Source organism: Oncorhynchus mykiss, chromosome 2, assembly GCF_013265735.2.
Source record: "Oncorhynchus mykiss isolate Arlee chromosome 2, USDA_OmykA_1.1, whole genome shotgun sequence".
NCBI lineage: Eukaryota > Metazoa > Chordata > Actinopteri > Salmoniformes > Salmonidae > Oncorhynchus > Oncorhynchus mykiss.
In genome coordinates this window covers 98,437,647-98,454,913 of record NC_048566.1, presented here as the reverse complement: position 1 = coordinate 98,454,913, position 17,267 = coordinate 98,437,647, and the positions used below count along the sequence as shown (strand labels likewise).

At 43.1% G+C, this 17,267-nt stretch overlaps 1 protein-coding gene across 1 annotated transcript; it reads right to left on the bottom strand.

The window, feature by feature from the left end:
- Positions 1 to 947: 947 nt before the first annotated feature.
- Positions 948 to 17,029, bottom strand: gp137 (GPI-anchored protein p137). The gene is given in 8 exon segments (NM_001160691.1): positions 948 to 1,490; positions 5,755 to 5,837; positions 6,159 to 6,220; positions 6,323 to 6,406; positions 6,969 to 7,055; positions 7,846 to 7,908; positions 12,007 to 12,180; positions 16,963 to 17,029. Coding segments are annotated over 8 exon segments (774 nt in total). The 5' UTR covers positions 16,996 to 17,029; the 3' UTR covers positions 948 to 1,302.
- Positions 17,030 to 17,267: the final 238 nt, after the last annotated feature.

The following is a 17,267-nucleotide window of genomic DNA, read 5'->3' as shown; positions in this document are numbered from 1 at the left end:
CAGTTCCCCCTAGCTTGTCAGAATCGTTCACCTTTTTTTTTCCCCAATGCGGATATGAATGTCATTTCGAAAACAGAAAGGTGTCAACTTTCGCAAACATCCTTTATGAATTTAAAAAGTTATTAATTTAAAAAAAATTTAAAAACGTATTAATTTAAAAAAAAATTTTTTTTAAGTATCCGATTACAATATGTTAGCTGGTAATGTAACTGATGTTCTTTTGTAATCAGATACATGTAACCCCTTACTCCCCGACCCCGTCTACAACCTACCTGGTTTGTGTGGAGCATGTTCAATGGATCTTTAACAGATGCTGTCTGTTAATGACCAGAGATACATTTGTATTAAAGTATGAATGTTTCTATATCAACAACAAAAGGATACCCATCAGTGTTGTGTGACGGTAGGGAGAGAACCAGTGGACTGTCAGTGAAGAGGACAGAGTCAATACAAAATGGAGGACGAAGGATGAGGTAGTCAGGAACAGGCGAGCAGCATAAATACCTCCGTTTCAGTGGTCCACTCATCTCCTTGCTCCTTGTCGCTGTATGTGGTGTCTAGAATGAATTGACTGTTAACGAACTGAAAGACAGAAACAAGATGGCCGCCGTCACAAACCAGCCGAGTCATAAGAACTGAAATAGAAGGGTCGTGTTCAGTAGGCACTAAACGGAAGAAATCGTCCCGAAATCAGTGAACTTGAGAGGTACTGTCTGAATTTAATTTGTCCGATAAGAAGCACTCATTTTAGTTTTCCGTCACAAAATGCTGGGCCATTATTTAATCGTTTTAAGTTTGGCCAAAATGAAGCTCTAATCAACACGACCCAGGGTAGGAAAGCCTCTCACCTCTGTAGCTTCCACCTCAATGGGCTCTATGTACTCTTCAACTATTTCGCCCTCTGGAAAGAGAAAATAACTTTCAGAACGCAGGACGAAAGCCAATCAATCAATCATCTTTATTGTCCCAATTGGGAAATTTGTGGTGGTAAAATAAAAACAACAATTACAACAAACTTAAGCTAACAGCTACATTTTGTATGGCTTACAAATTAACTTTAAAGTGTACTCAAGCTAACTACATTTGTATTGCTTCCAGCTCGATTACAAATCAACCAACTAAAGTGTACTTTCGCTAACATTGGTATTGCTTAGTCATTTAAAAAACAAAAAAAAAAAATGGGGGAATGGGGGAATAAGTGCACATTTGTAAGGATGGTCAAGGAAAGAGACTCATTTAGCTAACATAATATGTATAACTTTGGTCAATTTATAACTCAGTGCACATTTCTAAACGCCAACGTCAAAGATTTTGACCTGGGTCGACGGCCTGCTCCTCGGTCTCCTCCACTACAGCCTGCTCCTCTGTCTCCTCCACTACAGCGACGGTCTGCTCCTCGGTCTCCTCACACACTCCATTCTGGTGAGACTGGGCTTGGTCAAAGTACCCACTTAGCAGCACTCGGTTCAGGCTGTCCTTCAGAGCTTTGTCTGGGTAGGGAGAGGAATAGAGAACACCGTCAGAAACACCATTAACAAACATGTCAATTGTACAAAACAATATGGTGGACATCTACATTTGAGAAGAATGTTTTCAACTCGGGCTAGGCAGAGACTGCTGATGCCAAAAGGGACCATCTGATACCCCCTTTTCAAACCATCATGCCAACACAAACTGTGATGGAGTCATCAGTAACAATTGAAACTCCATTTTTAAAAAAAAAATTTTTTTAAACACACTACACTGTTGACATATACAATATAATGGTGGACAAATCTAACCAGCGAAGCTAACAAGAAACGGAATCGAGCTAATCACAAGTCCAATCGGTTTTCCCAGACAGACAAATCCCCTTTCAAGCAGGACAATAACCTAAAACACAAGGCCAAATCTACACTCGAGTTGCTTGCCAAGACGACAGTGAATGTTTCCAAGTGGCCTAGTTACAGTTGACTTGAAAATCTGTGTCAAGACATGAAAAATGGCTGTCTAGCCATGATCAACAACCAACTTGAACCAGCTTGAAGAATCTCAAATAATAAATGAGCAAATATTGTACAGTACAGGTCAACCGATTAGGATTTTTCAATGCTGATACCGATTATTGAAAAAAGGTGATACCGATTAATCGGCAAAGAGAGAGAGATATATATATATATATAACAATACTGAATGAACAATGAACACTTATTTTAACTTAATATAATACATAAATAAAATCTATTTCGTCTCAAATAAACAATGAAACATGTTCAATTTGGTTTAAATAATGCAAAAACAGTGTTGGAGAAGAAAGTAAAAGTGCAATATGTTCCATGTAAGAAAGCTAACGTTTAAGTTCCTTGCTCAGAACATGAGAACATATGAAACCTGGTGGTTCCTTTTAACATGAGTCTTCAATATTCCCAGTTAAGAAGTTTTAGGTTGTAGTTATTATAGGACTATTTCTCTCTCTACCATTTGTATTTCATATACCTTTGACTATTGGATGTTCTAATAGGCACTTTAGTATTCTCATCTCAGGACTTGATTGGCTTGAAGTCATAAACAGCACTGAGCCTCAAGCATTGCTAAGAGCTGCTGTTTGAGTGAATGCTTACGAGCCTGCTGCTGCTGCCTACCACCGCTCAGTCAGACTGCTCTATCAAATATAAAATCATATACTAAATTATAATATAATAAACACACAGAAATACGAGCCTTTGGTCATTAATATGGTCAAATCCAGAAACGATTCATTTAAGAGCTGCTGGCAAACGGAGTAAAGTTTGAATGAATGCTTACGAGCCTGCTGCTGCTGCCTACCACCCCTCAGACTGCTCTATCAAATCATAAGACTTAATTATAATATAACAAAACACACAGAAATACGAGCCTTTGGTCATGAATATGGTCAAAACCCAGAAACTATAATTTAGAAAACAAAACGTTTATTCTTTCAGTGAAATACGGAACCGTTCCGTATTTTATCTGGGTGGCGACCCTAAGTCTAAATATTGCTGTTACATTACACAACCTTCAATGTTATGTCATAATTATCATTGTTATGTCATAATTATCATTGTTATGTTATAATTATCATTGTTATGTCATAATTATCATTGTTATGTCATAATTATCATTGTTATGTCATAACTATCAATGTTATGTCATAATTATCATTGTTATGTCATAATTATCATTGTTATGTCATAATTATGTACAATTCCCACAAATTAATTACGGTCTTTGTCAGGAAGAAATGGTCTTTGCAGCAGTTTGGGTCCCCTGACTCTGCTTACACTGAAAGCAAGAGAAGTGATAAATTAACAGGCACCGTATTGATTATATGCAACACAGGACAAGCTAGTTAAACTAGTAATATCATCAACCATGTGTAGTTAACGAGTGATTATGTTAATTAAGATTGATTTGTTTTTTATAAGATACGTTTAATGCGAGCTAACATCTTTATTTTTTTATTTTACCTTAATTTAACCAGCCAAGTCAGTTAAGAACAAATTCTTATTTTCAATGACGGCCTAGGAACAGTGGGCAGGGGGCAGAACGACAGATTTGTACCTTGTCAGCTCGGGGCTTTGAACTTGCAACCTTCCGGTTATTAGTCCAACGCTCTAACCACTAGGCTATGCTGCCCCAAAAGCCATCTTAACATGGCTCCTTGCTGCCTGCACTCACATAACAGGTGGTCAGCCTGCCACGCAGTCTCCCCATGGAGTAACAGGTAGTCAGCCTGCCACACAGTCTCCTCGTGGAGTAACAGGTGGTCAGCCTGCCACGCAGTCTCCTCGTGGAGTAACAGGTGGTCAGCCTGCCACGCAGTCTCCTCGTGGAGTAACAGGTGGTCAGCCTGCCACGCAGTCTCCTCGTGGAGTAACAGGTGGTCAGCCTGCCACGCAGTCTCCCCGTGGAGTAACAGGTGGTCAGCCTGCCACGCAGTCTCCCCATGGAGTAACAGGTAGTCAGCCTGCCACGCAGTCTCCTCGTGGAGTAACAGGTAGTCAGCCTGCCACACAGTCTCCTCGTGGAGTAACAGGTGGTCAGCCTGCCACGCAGTCTCCTCGTGGAGTAACAGGTGGTCAGCCTGCCACGCAGTCTCCTCGTGGAGTAACAGGTGGTCAGCCTGCCACGCAGTCTCCTCGTGGAGTAACAGGTGGTCAGCCTGCCACGCAGTCTCCTCGTGGAGTAACAGGTGGTCAGCCTGCCACGCAGTCTCCTCGTGGAGTAACAGGTGGTCAGCCTGCCACGCAGTCTCCTCGTGGAGTAACAGGTGGTCAGCCTGCCACGCAGTCTCCTCGTGGAGTAACAGGTGGTCAGCCTGCCACGCAGTCTCCCCATGGAGTGCAATCTAGTCAGTGTCCAAAAATGCTGATTAGCGATTGTTATGAAAACTTGAAATTGGCCCTAATTAAAAATCGGTCGACCTCTTACAGGTGAGAAAAGCTCTTAAGAGACTTATCCAGGAAGACTCACAGCTGTAACCACTTCCAAAGCTCACTCAGGGGGTTGAATACTTATCGAAATCAGGATATGTTAGTTCCAAAATCATTGTGTGGGTGTCCCAAGACCTCAGCAATACCCCCCCCCCCACCCACACAAAGGGGCTCAGCAATCTCAAACCACCACTCATTTAGCCTATGCCCCTAGGCCATGATTACTCATATAGAATGCACCCTCAAACTACTGTACAAGGCCATGGAAATCACAGAACAGACAGGAACTGGGTTGCCTTTTAGGTCTCCAAGATATCTCCCTGAAGACAAGACACCTCGGGATATGAAGGAGAAATCTTATAATCATCAAATAGTTATGTGACAAGACGGTGGATAGTTACCACTGGCTGTTGAGAGCTGGCAGTATAAAGTCCAAACACACTCACAGAAGTCTTTCAGTCTTTTTCGAGTTATAGATCCACAAGATCCTGCCACCTACTGTATAAGTAAAAGACGGCATGTCTTCCTGAATAATTAATGTCTTTCCTGTCTAGACAACAAATATTAGACAAAGTCATTGGCCAAGCTAGCCTGATGCCAGATGTATTAGATCTGTGGAAACAAGCTATGGCCAAGCTAGCCTGGTCCCAGATGTATTAGATCTGGGGGAACAAGCTATGGCCAAGCTAGCCTGGTCCCAGATGTATTAGATCTGTGGAAACAAGCTATGGCCAAGCTAGCCTGATGCCAGATGTATTAGATCTGTGGAAACAAGCTATGGCCAAACTAGCCTGGTCCCAGATGTATTAGATCTGTGGAAACAAGCTATGGCCAAGCTAGCCTGGTCCCAGATGTATTAGATCTGGGGGAACAAGCTATGGCCAAGCTAGCCTGATGCCAGATGTATTAGATCTGGGGGAACAAGCTTTGGCCAAGCTAGCCTGGTCCCAGATGTATTAGATCTGGGGGAACAAGCTATGGCCAAGCTAGCCTGGTCCCAGATGTATTAGATCTGGGGGAACAAGCTATGGCCAAACTAGCCTGGTCCCAGATGTATTAGATCTGGGGGAACAAGCTATGGCCAAACTAGAACACCGAACCCCCCCCCCCCCCCCCCCCCCCCCAGCAATGCTACTTTACAGTCACTGGCATTTATATTTTTTATTTTATATTTTTAATGAAAATAAAATGCTTTTCAGTAGCTTCCATCGATGCAGAGACGACTGCAGAGGGACCTGATCTAAATGGTTGTCAGCTTAGAATATAGAATCCTCTCAGCAACATCACTGAACACACCCAGGCAGTTGTTGGTTAGACTTACACGTAGTTCCTGCCACAGCTTTGTCCTTCCCCTCCAACAGATCCATGAGGTGTTGAGAAGCCTCCTCGTACTGGTCAGTAAATCTGCAATGGGAGTGGTAAAGTTGGAACGTGGGGAAAGAAAGATAATTCCCCCCCTTACACGCTGTTCAATGCTCCTGCGGTTTTATGGAGTGCAACATTGACACAAATGTCTTGGTGAGGCTTGAGTTGCAACTCCCTCTCCCTCTCAAATGTCAACAAACAACAAAGGTGAAACCCCAGTTTCTAAACATCCAAGTTGACCATCATGTTCATGGTATGTATTTGACAGATAGCCGAGAAGCTCCTGAAACCCAAGACATGTTATAGAAAAACAACAACAAAAACTTCCACACATATATATATTTTCTCCCACTGTCTAACCTGGTGTTTTGGTCTGGTTCTGGTCCCACTAGTTTATAGAGCTCGTCCAGGGCAGTGAGCTCCGTGTCGGTGAGGAGTGAGGGTGTGTCAACACTGGCAGCCCCCTGTCTCAGCTCCTGCCTCACACTGTCCTCTCCAAGCCTGTCCAGGAGAAACTGGAGCTCTAGGACAGTCTTCAGCCTCTTCTGCTCAGACTCTTCTCTCTGGAGCTGTTCCCGTCGCGCTGCCTTCTTCACCGCCTTCTGGATCTGGAGAGAAATCACAATTCATTGGTCACGTTGGCCCCGAATACGACTGATACAGACTTCACCCTGAAATTCTTGCTTACGAGCCCTTCCCCAACAACACAAAGTTAATAAGTCAAGGGTTCTGGAATACTTTCTGAACACACTGTATAGTCTAGTGAGTATGCGCATGGTTCATGCAAGAGAGTCAGTGCAGATAGTTTTGGTATCCGACTATTGACTATTTTGTAGTCTGGCTATTTAATCAGTCTTACGGCTTGGGGAGCCGGTTGGTCCGAGAGCCAACTCTCCGGTACCGTTTGCCAGACAGATAGGCAGGCAGGGAGTCAGACCACAATGCTATGAAAATATATATTTTTTTAAATCAGTCTACTGGTACCTCTAGCGTACAGGAGCTTTGGTGTTAGCCATATCAATGCAAAAAGACATGGGGCAGCGCCAGAGACTCCCCAGCGCCAGAGACTCCCCAGCGCTAGAAGAATGCTTTATCCCCCCAGGGAAGGAATCTAGGGTCAGCCAGAGCAGTGCATCCTGGAGCAGTTTAGTGGTCAAGCGTCTTGCTTACATCTTGTCCCAGTGACAGGAAGCTCTTCTGTAACTCCCTGGCAAACTCCAGATTATTAGTCACTTCCTGGTACTTGGTCAGGGCATCCTTCAGAGACGAGAGAGAGAGAGAGAGAGAGCGAGAGGGGGGGAGAGAGAGCGAGAGGGGGGGAGAGAGAGCGAGAGGGGGGGAGAGAGAGCGAGAGGGGGGGAGAGAGAGCGAGAGGGGGGGGAGAGAGAGCGAGAGGGGGGGGAGAGAGAGCGAGAGGGGGGGAGAGAGAGCGAGAGGGGGGGAGAGAGAGCGAGAGGGGGGGAGAGAGAGCAAGAGGGGGGGGAGAGAGAGCGAGAGGGGGAGAGAGAGCGAGAGGGGGAGAGAGAGCGAGAGGGGGAGAGAGAGCGAGAGGGGGAGAGAGAGCGAGAGGGGGAGAGAGAGCGAGAGGGGGAGAGAGAGAGGAAACTGGTTAACACAGAAAGCCTAACATATACTGTTCAAAGTCTTAAAATGCATTGCATCCCTTCTTCCTGCTTCCTTGACGCACTGAACTGAAGACAGGCTCATTGGTGAAAAGCAATGCGATGGAACGCTTGGAAACACCAATCCAGTGATGTTAGTTGAGGGACTACAGATGACTCATACAGCATGTTGTTGAACGTTATAAACTGGGGTGGTTCGAGCCCTGAATGCTGATTGGCTGACAGCCGTGGTAAATAGTTTATAACAGCAAATACAACAAATAATGCACCTTGGGGGTTTGTGATATATGGCCAATATACCACGGCTAAGGACTGTATTCAGGCACTCCGCGTTGCGTCGTGCCCAAGAACAGCCCCTAGCCGTGGTATATTAAGCCATATACACGCGCCCCCCCCCCCCGGGCCTTATTGGTTAATTGACCCACCAGTTGGTCCTGGTTGAGACGTTCCCCTTTATTCTTCTTAGATTGATAATCGTCCAGCTTGCCCTGTAAGACAGAAAGAACCATTACAGTATGTTGCAATTGAAACAAACAGGGTGTTGATCTGATGGTATAATTAAAAAAATATCTACATAGTAGGTGGCAGGTAGTCTAGTGGTTAGAGTGGAGGGGTGGCAGGTAGTCTAGTGGTTAGAGTGGAGGGGTGGCAGGTAGTCTAGTGGTTAGAGTGGAGGGGCGGCAGGTAGACTAGTGGTTAGAGTGGAGGGGCGGCAGGTAGCCTAGTGGTTAGAGTGGAGGGGTGGAAGGTAGCCTAGTGGTTAGAGTGGAGGGTGGAAGGTAGCCTAGTGGTTAGAGTGGAGGGGCGGCAGGTAGTCTAGTGGTTAGAGTGGAGGGGCGGCAGGTAGCCTAGTGGTTAGAGTGGAGGGTGGAAGGTAGCCTAGTGGTTAGAGTGGAGGGGTGGCAGGTAGCCTAGTGGTTAGAGTGGAGGGGTGGCAGGTAGCCTAGTGGTTAGAGTGGAGGGGCGGCAGGTAGCCTAGTGGTTAGAGTGGAGGGGCGGCAGGTAGCCTAGTGGTTAGAGTGGAGGGGCGGCAGGTAGCCTAGTGGTTAGAGTGGAGGGGCGGCAGGTAGCCTAGTGGTTAGAGTGGAGGGGCGGCAGGTAGCCTAGTGGTTAGAGTGGAGGGGCGGCAGGTAGTCTAGTGGTTAGAGCGTTGGACTAGTAACCAAAATGTTGCAAGATTGAATCCCCGAGCTGACAAGGTAAAAAAATCTGTTGTTCTTCCCCTGAACAAGGCAGTTAACCCACTGTTCCCCGGTAGGCAGTCATTGAAAATAAGAATTTGTTCTTAACTGACTTGCCTAGCTAAATAAAGTTTTTTTTCGTTTTTTTTATTTTAAACAAGAGCTGAAATGTCTCAGTTGTTGGTTGAAGTGGGAAGCAGATGCCCCGATCCTCATTCCTGCAACACTAAAAACCTGCAACAGATATCCAATGGTAACCTCATCCACCAGGTTCAATTGCTAATCCCATGGTAACGGTACACTAACAAAAATGCAAGGTTCGTCGGACACCTCTGAGCAACACAACACAAGTGTGCCTTTACAGCTAGTAGGTTAAATGAGATGGACAAGCTTCTTCAGAACAGCTTTGGCTAACACCACGTGTGTAAACTCTAGTCCAGTGTTTTCCCCCCAACTGCGATCCTAATACCGTGTGAAAACGATCAAATAAAAGCTAGCCAATCGATACAAAGTTGTGTTATTCAGTGCACATGCCATTGATTGTGTTATGTTTGAGCAGAGAAACAGCATTGGCCGTGGCCAAAATGCAGGAAATTAGCTTTAAAACGAGAAAAAAAAAGAAAAAAAAAAGTTATTCACCGCCAAGATATCCTTCTAGCTAATAGACTGTTAAGAGTTTACACTTCCTCTTCCAGGTCAAAATAAAATTGCCTCCCATATCAATTCATAAAAAAAATAAAAAAAATGTTGATTACTTCTAACATATGATGGGGATTTCTGGGTCGTCGGTTTGCCTGGGCGGGGAGGATCCCTTGGCAAGAAGAGTTTGAAAACCCCTGAGCTAGCTGGCCAGGGACTGCACTTTCATCGTGCAACTGTAAAATGTCGGCGAAGACGACGTGATGATGTTGCAACTAAGCAGTGACACCCAGAAAGCAAGACGCTGTGTCTGCAGCAATGATGACTTACTAGGACAGCCGTGTCTATTTTAGAGCACCCTCCTCCTCCCCTCCAAAAAAAAACACAGTTGGAAGGAATTGGATAATGCAATTTGCATTGATTGATTTTGTCAGAGAGGAAACTGCTGTCATGATCAGCACAATGATGTTGGCACTGAACCTGTGCACTAGCATATGCGTCAATAGAAAAACCATGCAAGTAGTAACTGTTGTCCATCAAAACAGAAAAATGTGTCTGTTTGCAGTCTTTTTTTTAATTCAATAAGTCCCCAGACACACAAGACGCTGGAAGCATTGCCCGGATCAGCCCAAGAGCAAGGGGTGTATCACTAGGAACCAAACGAGAAGGGACCTAGCTGAATTTGTCTCAATAGATACTCCCGCAGGCCTGGAATTTTGTGGTTTTAGGGGCAAGACCATTTGGCCTTCAAGAGGTGCCCAGTCTGCCAGGGCACCAAAGCCATCATCTCTGCCAGGGCACCATCCAAAATTATCCAATGACCCCCCCCCCCTATAAGAACAGTTACCATGGTAGTTGTTCCTGTTCATCTGACTCTGGGGGAAGTGCATAAGTGGCTTCATTGGCAAAGAAAAACACTATTCTGTGAATGTAGGTTTTGGTAAATGTACATAAATAGCCTCCAAGGGCTTGGCCGGTGTAGGCCGTCATTGTAAATAAGAATTTTGTTCAGGCCTATTTTTTTTCCTCTTTTAATACAACATGTCAAAGTTGTAGCTGAGAGCCTACTTGGGTACAGGCTGTCATGGAGGCACCCGAAAATGTATCCAAACTTTTTTATTTTTTATTTTAGAGTGACTTGACACACACACACACACACACACCACTAAACGGCGGTCATGTTTGACAAATATAATGTAGGATCATGACTAATATTAAACATCTAAAGACGTGAGTCTGTGGACATACTGGAGGCACTAAATCATTCATATAGGAGAGAAGGGCCAGTGTCTGTTGCACACTGCAAACTGAGCAGAGGCAGTCAACATTTTCAAAACGACTTTAACCATAAACGTAAATTGTTTAAAACCTGGACATTTCTTTATCATTGAGGCTTGTCTTACCATGGTCCGGCCATAGTGGATTATTTATTTTTTTTTATTTATTTTTTAAAAAAAATAAAATCACTTCCTCATATGCCATTGAGACCAGTATTTCATGTTCTCAACTTTCTTTAGTTGTCCAGCAAACCAAAGACACAACCCTAGTCATCAACCCTAGTCATCAACCCTAGTCATCAACCCTAGTCATCAACCCTAGTCATCAACCCATGCTAGTTGTTGCATCTTCCTTTCTAAAAAGGACATTTTCATCGATCATATGAAACCGCTCGCATTCGCGGCACGCTTTTGAGAGCGTTGTTTTGTACAAACTGCACAATGGAGCATTTGTGTTATTATAGCCTACTGCCATGCGCGCATTTGCTGCTTTTCTAAATGTGAAGAAATCGCCTAATGGTTGATCAACATTTTAAGGTTAAACATTCTGATCTGTTGCACCAGTCTCATTGCTTTAAAAAGTTGTATTTTTTTAATAGGGGGTTGTATTAATTGGGGATCTGTCGTCCCACAACTGTCCCAGAGTTTGTTTGGGATATTTATTTCTCGCACAGAACGACAAGTTGACCAACAGAATAGGGTCAACTTTTCTACTATGGGAGATAGTAGATTGACACAGGCTAGTGCTTCGTTACTCATTATGTTGGCTGACAAAAAGTAAATGTGGACAGTTCATACATCTTCAATATGCGCCTTGGAATTCCCCGTCCGATGTGCCAATCTTCCCTTGTTGCCTAAGTCTGCAATGGGTGTGAAAAGAACCCAGTCACATGATGGTATTAGCTAATAAGAATTGAGATATCTGAGAAAGCCATGAGAGTGAGGTGCTTCAGAGCGATCGTCAGCCGGGAGAAGGGAATACTAATTATTATATACATTTGCCAAGGGCACAACGGCCACAAGGCATAGATTTTAAGGCTGCATTAGGACCACAAAATTCAAGGCCTGAACTCTCATTTCCATTGCAAAACATTTTTAACTAATGATTACACCCCAAGCTGGGGGGGGGGTTGCTCAATGGCAGGAGGTAGCCTAGTGGTTAGAGTGGAGGGGCGGTAGGTAGCCTAGTGGTTAGAGTGGAGGGGTGGCAGGTAGCCTAGTGGTTAGAGTGGAGGGGTGGCAGGTAGCCTAGTGGTTAGAGCGCTGGGTCAGTAACCGAAAGGTTGCTAGATCGAATCCCCGAGCTGACAAGATGAAAATATGTCTTTCTGCCCCTGAACAAGGCAGTTAACCCATTGCTCCCAAATAAGAATTTGTTCGTAACGGACTTGCCTAGCTAAATAAATTTAAAAAATGGAGGTATCAAAAGGCAGAGGCACTTTTCAACCTCATCACAAGTTTCATTCCCCAAAAACAAAAGAAGACTTGCCTTTTTCTTCTCCATGTTCCGGACTTTCTTGTCTACGACGCCCAGGACTTGCTTCATTGCCTCGGTCTGGGCCCCAGAGGACTGCCCTCCGCCCAAGGTGATCTGTCCAGGAGCAGATCCCACATCTGGGCTGGCCGACTGCACTGTCCTGTTACCATTCATTGCTGAGGGCATCTGAATAGACAAAGCGAGAGGTACATCAATCAATAAGTTAGTTATGGAGGTGGAGACGAGTAACAATGGATGGATTTTTATAGTTTTCCCCAGACACTCATCGAGTTTGCTTTTTAGTCTAGGTCTAGACTTAAATCTGTGTCCAGGAAACCACCCCACTCATCTAACAAAATAACTACGGGTGTAGCCAACTTTAAATCGTGGTTGAGCATAAGAAAGTTCACATAATTTCAGCCATTTCACTTGCCCAGAAGGGAGGAATAAGTATGGCCGTTTTAATACAGCGTTGGATTGGTGCACAATGAGCGTCATGGTGGAATATAACATCTAAGTCCAACAAGTAGTTAGTTACATACACGATCCACTTGATTGAACGGATCCAAGTGTTGCCAGCCAGCTCCGCCGGACCATTTAAAAAAATAAAATAATAATAATAATAACTAATGAACTTGTTAACCAATTTCAAGAATATTAGTTGACCTAGCTCGCGAACACGTCCAGCTCAAAGTCACCGAGATGATAAGCTAGCTAGCTAACTTTAAATGAGCCTATCATCGCATAAAGCCCGTGTACCAAGAGCCTTATCGTCTATCTGGCCCGTACCGTTAGCTACCTGCTAGCAGATGTTCAACCATGCAGATTGCCCAGCTAACTGACATTAGCTAAATCTAGGCTAAAAAAAATACATCACACTTATGATCAAAGGAGAAAATTCAATGTAGATGGAACGTTAGCTAGTTAATAACTAAACGATTTAGCAATTGTGGCTCATTAGCTAGCTATAAATCATCGCTTTAACGAGGAACTTTAGCTGTGATACAGCCACACTGGCCCATAACTCAGCTAGCTAAAGTTAGCATATCATTAGCTAGAATAAGCTATGCTTTCCTTGTCTCATAGGTTCATTTGGCTAGCTTTATATTCCCTTACCTTTATGCTCTATGTATCCACTGGGGGAAGCTTATTCACGAGAGAAATGCAATAGCCAAGGTTGTTTAAAAAATATGTATATATTATTATTTATTTTTTATTGTGTTGCTTTATTTTCTCTTTCAAAAGTGAGGATCCGCCCAGCCGGCCTCACCGACAACTGAGACAGTGTGATTAGTGAAGGAACTCTTTATAAAGAAGAAGGACCCTTTTCGGCTGTCCAACGATATGCCAGACTCAACGAACCAGACTGAACTGATCTAAACAAATCAACTGGGAGATAAAAACACAATATAGAGACAGCTTGTGAAAGACTGTTATTGCGAGGTTGATTAAATATTCAAATGTACATAACAGATAGTACGTTTTCTAATACGGCCCAAAAAATGTGCATAGCAAATCTTCGCCCCACAAAAATCTGCAAAATAACTTGTATTGATTTGTTCAAGCCAACTTGTGTGTGCGCTCTGGCACTGTACAATGCTGCTACAGTATCTGTAATCAGTGCAGTGATTTAAATTGAAGTTTTTCAGATTAATGTAGCCTATTGCTAGCTACATGACACTGTGACATTGTTGAGTCGACAGTTCTGAGTGTTAAAATGTTTGGTGATGAGATCGATGAATCTACTGTAGATCAGCAGGGGGCAGTAATGAGCCATGGACAGTGTTTGGGAGTCCTGAACAACATTTAGTTCAACGAGTCTTTTCATTGACTTTTTGCAGTAGCTTGGTGGTAGTTGAACAAACTAAATAAAAAATGTTGGTAGTGTTTCAGTAGTTATTTACTTTTTTTGTTGTCATGCAGTGGCTAATTACTGGCTAACTACTGGAACTACACACTACATTTATTGCAAAAAAGAAGAGAAAATATGACAAAACTAGGCAAGAATTTCCTTTCTTTTTCAGCATTAGACTTGCCTAATTCTCACTTGAAACTTAGTTTTTAATAGGCTAAATTACACATTCTGTTAACATCTGACTCCAGATCTGTTTTTTGCAATTTGTATTCTATGACGTTTCAGATTTAGATACGATACTTTTTCACAAAGTACTTTGGATTTAGTAAACTACTTTATCAAAGTAACTTTAGTTAAGTAAACTATATTTTTATTAATGTTAACTTAACTTATTCCAATGTGAAGTAATTGGTCGTTTTGTATATATTTTATTAGTTTGGTACTGTATTTTCAGAGTAGCTTCCCCAACACTTTCCAGCCATGGAAAGTAACTGTACTGTATACCGTAGGCCTATGACTGTCAGATTGGTGACCAAGATTCCTGACCTGTTTTTGCTTTTAAATTGTGCACCATGGCTCACCGGAACTGAGGACCGGCACATCAAATGTTCTACTCTTTTGAGTTCCTGCACCTATTATAGAATATTAGCTCAAACGTATTGTGGAGTTCCTGAACCTTATGTGTATACTACTACTGCTATTACTACTGCATAGTTAAATACAATTAAAAATAATGGCCATACCAGTTACTAAAAGTGATATCAAGTTTATTTGGTCACAAGTCCTACTTGGATTATCCAGTTTTTCTTCTATTGATTTGTTGATTCAAAGGTGTGGATGAATTGAACATTATGCCTCAGCTTTTACATTTTATTTGTATTTCTATTTCACCTTTATTTAACCAGGTAGGCTAGTTGAGAACACCTTTATTTAACCAGGTAGGCTAGTTGAGAACAAGTTCTCATTCACAACTGCGACCTGGCCAAGATAAAGCAAAGCAGAGCGACACAAACAACAACACACATGGAGTAAAACAAACATACAGTCAAAAACACAATAGAAAAAAAATGAAAGTCTATATACAGTGAGTGCAAATGGCGTGAGGCAATAAGGCGATAAAGGCAATAAATAGGCCATAGTAGCGAAGTAATTACAATTTAGCAAATGAACACTGGAGTGATAGATGAGCAGATGGTGATGTGCAAGTGGTGAAACTGGTGTGCAAAAGAGCAGGAAAGAAAATAAAAACAATATGGGGATGAGGTAGGTAGATTTGGTGGGCTATTTACAGATGGGCTATGTACAGCTGCAGCGATCGGTTAGCTGCTCAGATAGCTGATGCTTACAGTTAGTGAGGGAAATATAAGTCTCCAGCTTCAGCGATTTTTGCCATTCGTTCCAGTCATTGGCAGCAGAACCCAACCATAACAGACATAATTATTGGCGTTTCCACAATTTGGAAACATGACAGTTAACTACACAAACAATTCTCCTCCATTTGGAAAATAAAAATGGAGATAAAACTATCTCAATGTCTATGGGGTGTTCTCTATTCCCATGAAAATGAACGTCCCTCTGAAATACATTCGGTTGTTGTTTCTTCAAGTTAGAGCCTGTATTTAACATCAAGCTCTCCAACAGGACAAACTAACCAGAGTCCATAAGAATGTGGAATCAGCCTTCATGAGGTTTTGTTTGGCTTATTCAGGAAGCAGTTAACATGGCCGCGCTGCTCTTTGATTGCACTGGCCCATTGAAAGGCTGTTTTTTTTTTGTGATAATACTGATTATGGGAGGTTCCCTAAGGGAAGCGAAGCTCCCTTTCAACCAGTGACTCATTTCCTCTCCATGGTAACCTGCTCTGTTCCAGTTAGACAGCAGGGCTGTACTGTTTGTCCTCCATTTTCTAAACTACTGTAAAGAGGCCAGGGTAATGTTCAATAAGCAATAAATACAATGTCTTATTGGACAAGTCCAGGTAGTCCCCACCTGTTTCAGGATGCTTTCTTCCATTTTATGCATAATTAACACAACCCTGGCTAAAGCTCTGACCTCTGCCCTTATCAGCAGGAGTTTGTCAAACCATCAACTCGATTCTCCTCTCTCTCCAGTCTATCTTCTCAAAGTTCACCACGGTAATGGTGTAATCATCTAAGAGAAGTGAACTAAACTCAAACAAAAATAAACCAATAATGGATTTGCTTCAGATTATAGACATGAAGCTGTAGCCTGGCTATTGCTGCTCCAGAGTTTGCAGTTTCACCACTGTGTCCAGAGCACTCTATCTCTAGTTACAGGAAATAGGCCTGTGTGTGTGTGTGTGTGTGTGTGTGTATGTGTGTGTGTGTGTGTGTGTGTGTGGACAGTCTGTGATGGATGACCACGGTGTCTTGCCAGTTGATGTATGCTTTACATAGAAGAAAACAAGGAGTCTACATGTGTCCAACTAGCTTTCTCTACCCTTAACCTCGTTCTGAACACCTCCAAAACAAAGGTCATGTGGTTTGGTAAGAAGAATGCCCCTCTCCCCACAGGTGTTATTACTACCTCTGAGGGTTTAGAGCTTGATGTAGTCACCTCATACAAGTACTTGCGAGTATGGCTAGACGGTACACTGTCCTTTTCTCAGCACATATCAAAGCTGCAGGCTAAAGTTAAATCTAGTCTTGGTGGACTCTATTGTAATCGTTCCTCTTTCACCCCAGCTGCCAAACTAACCCCGATGAGTCCTTTTGCCTTTTGGTAGGCCGTCGTTGTAAATAAGAATGTGTTCCTAACCGACTTGCCTAGTTAAATAAAGGTTAAATAAAGGTTAAATAAAGGGTTCTGTATGGGATGTAGTCCATGTGGTGACCTAGCCAGGCCCCAGATCTGTTTGTGCTGTCTTGCCAACTCCTATAACAGAGTGACCATAGGAGTTGGGAAGAGAGCACAAACAGATCTGGGCCCAGGCTAGTTGTGACCGACTAACATCCCCAGCTTTCATGCCGATCAATGAGCTTGACCTAATCTCCATAGTTCACTATATGATTACAGAGAGTGACAAGTGGTATCAACGACAAATAGTTTTACTGTTCGCTTAATAGCCCCGACCCATTATATTTTCCACTTGCCTTGAAATTCCACCCAACAGCCTTCAACTCCATAATGCTCTCTCTCTCTCTCAACGCCAAACAGCACAAAACAGGAAGCCAGATATGAGTGACACCACTTCCCAAAAGGTCATCTAGCAAAGATCATTAACTGTTTGTTTCCCATTTTCTGCTGTTAGACGCCAAAAGCCTCGGTCGGTGAATAACAGTCCTGTATACTAGATCATATCCATTCAACAGGGTTGACTGTCTTTAAGTTCAGATAGCTTGGCAGCCAGATCTGTTTCTGCCTTACCATGTAGTTACAGTATATTATAACGTGTTAC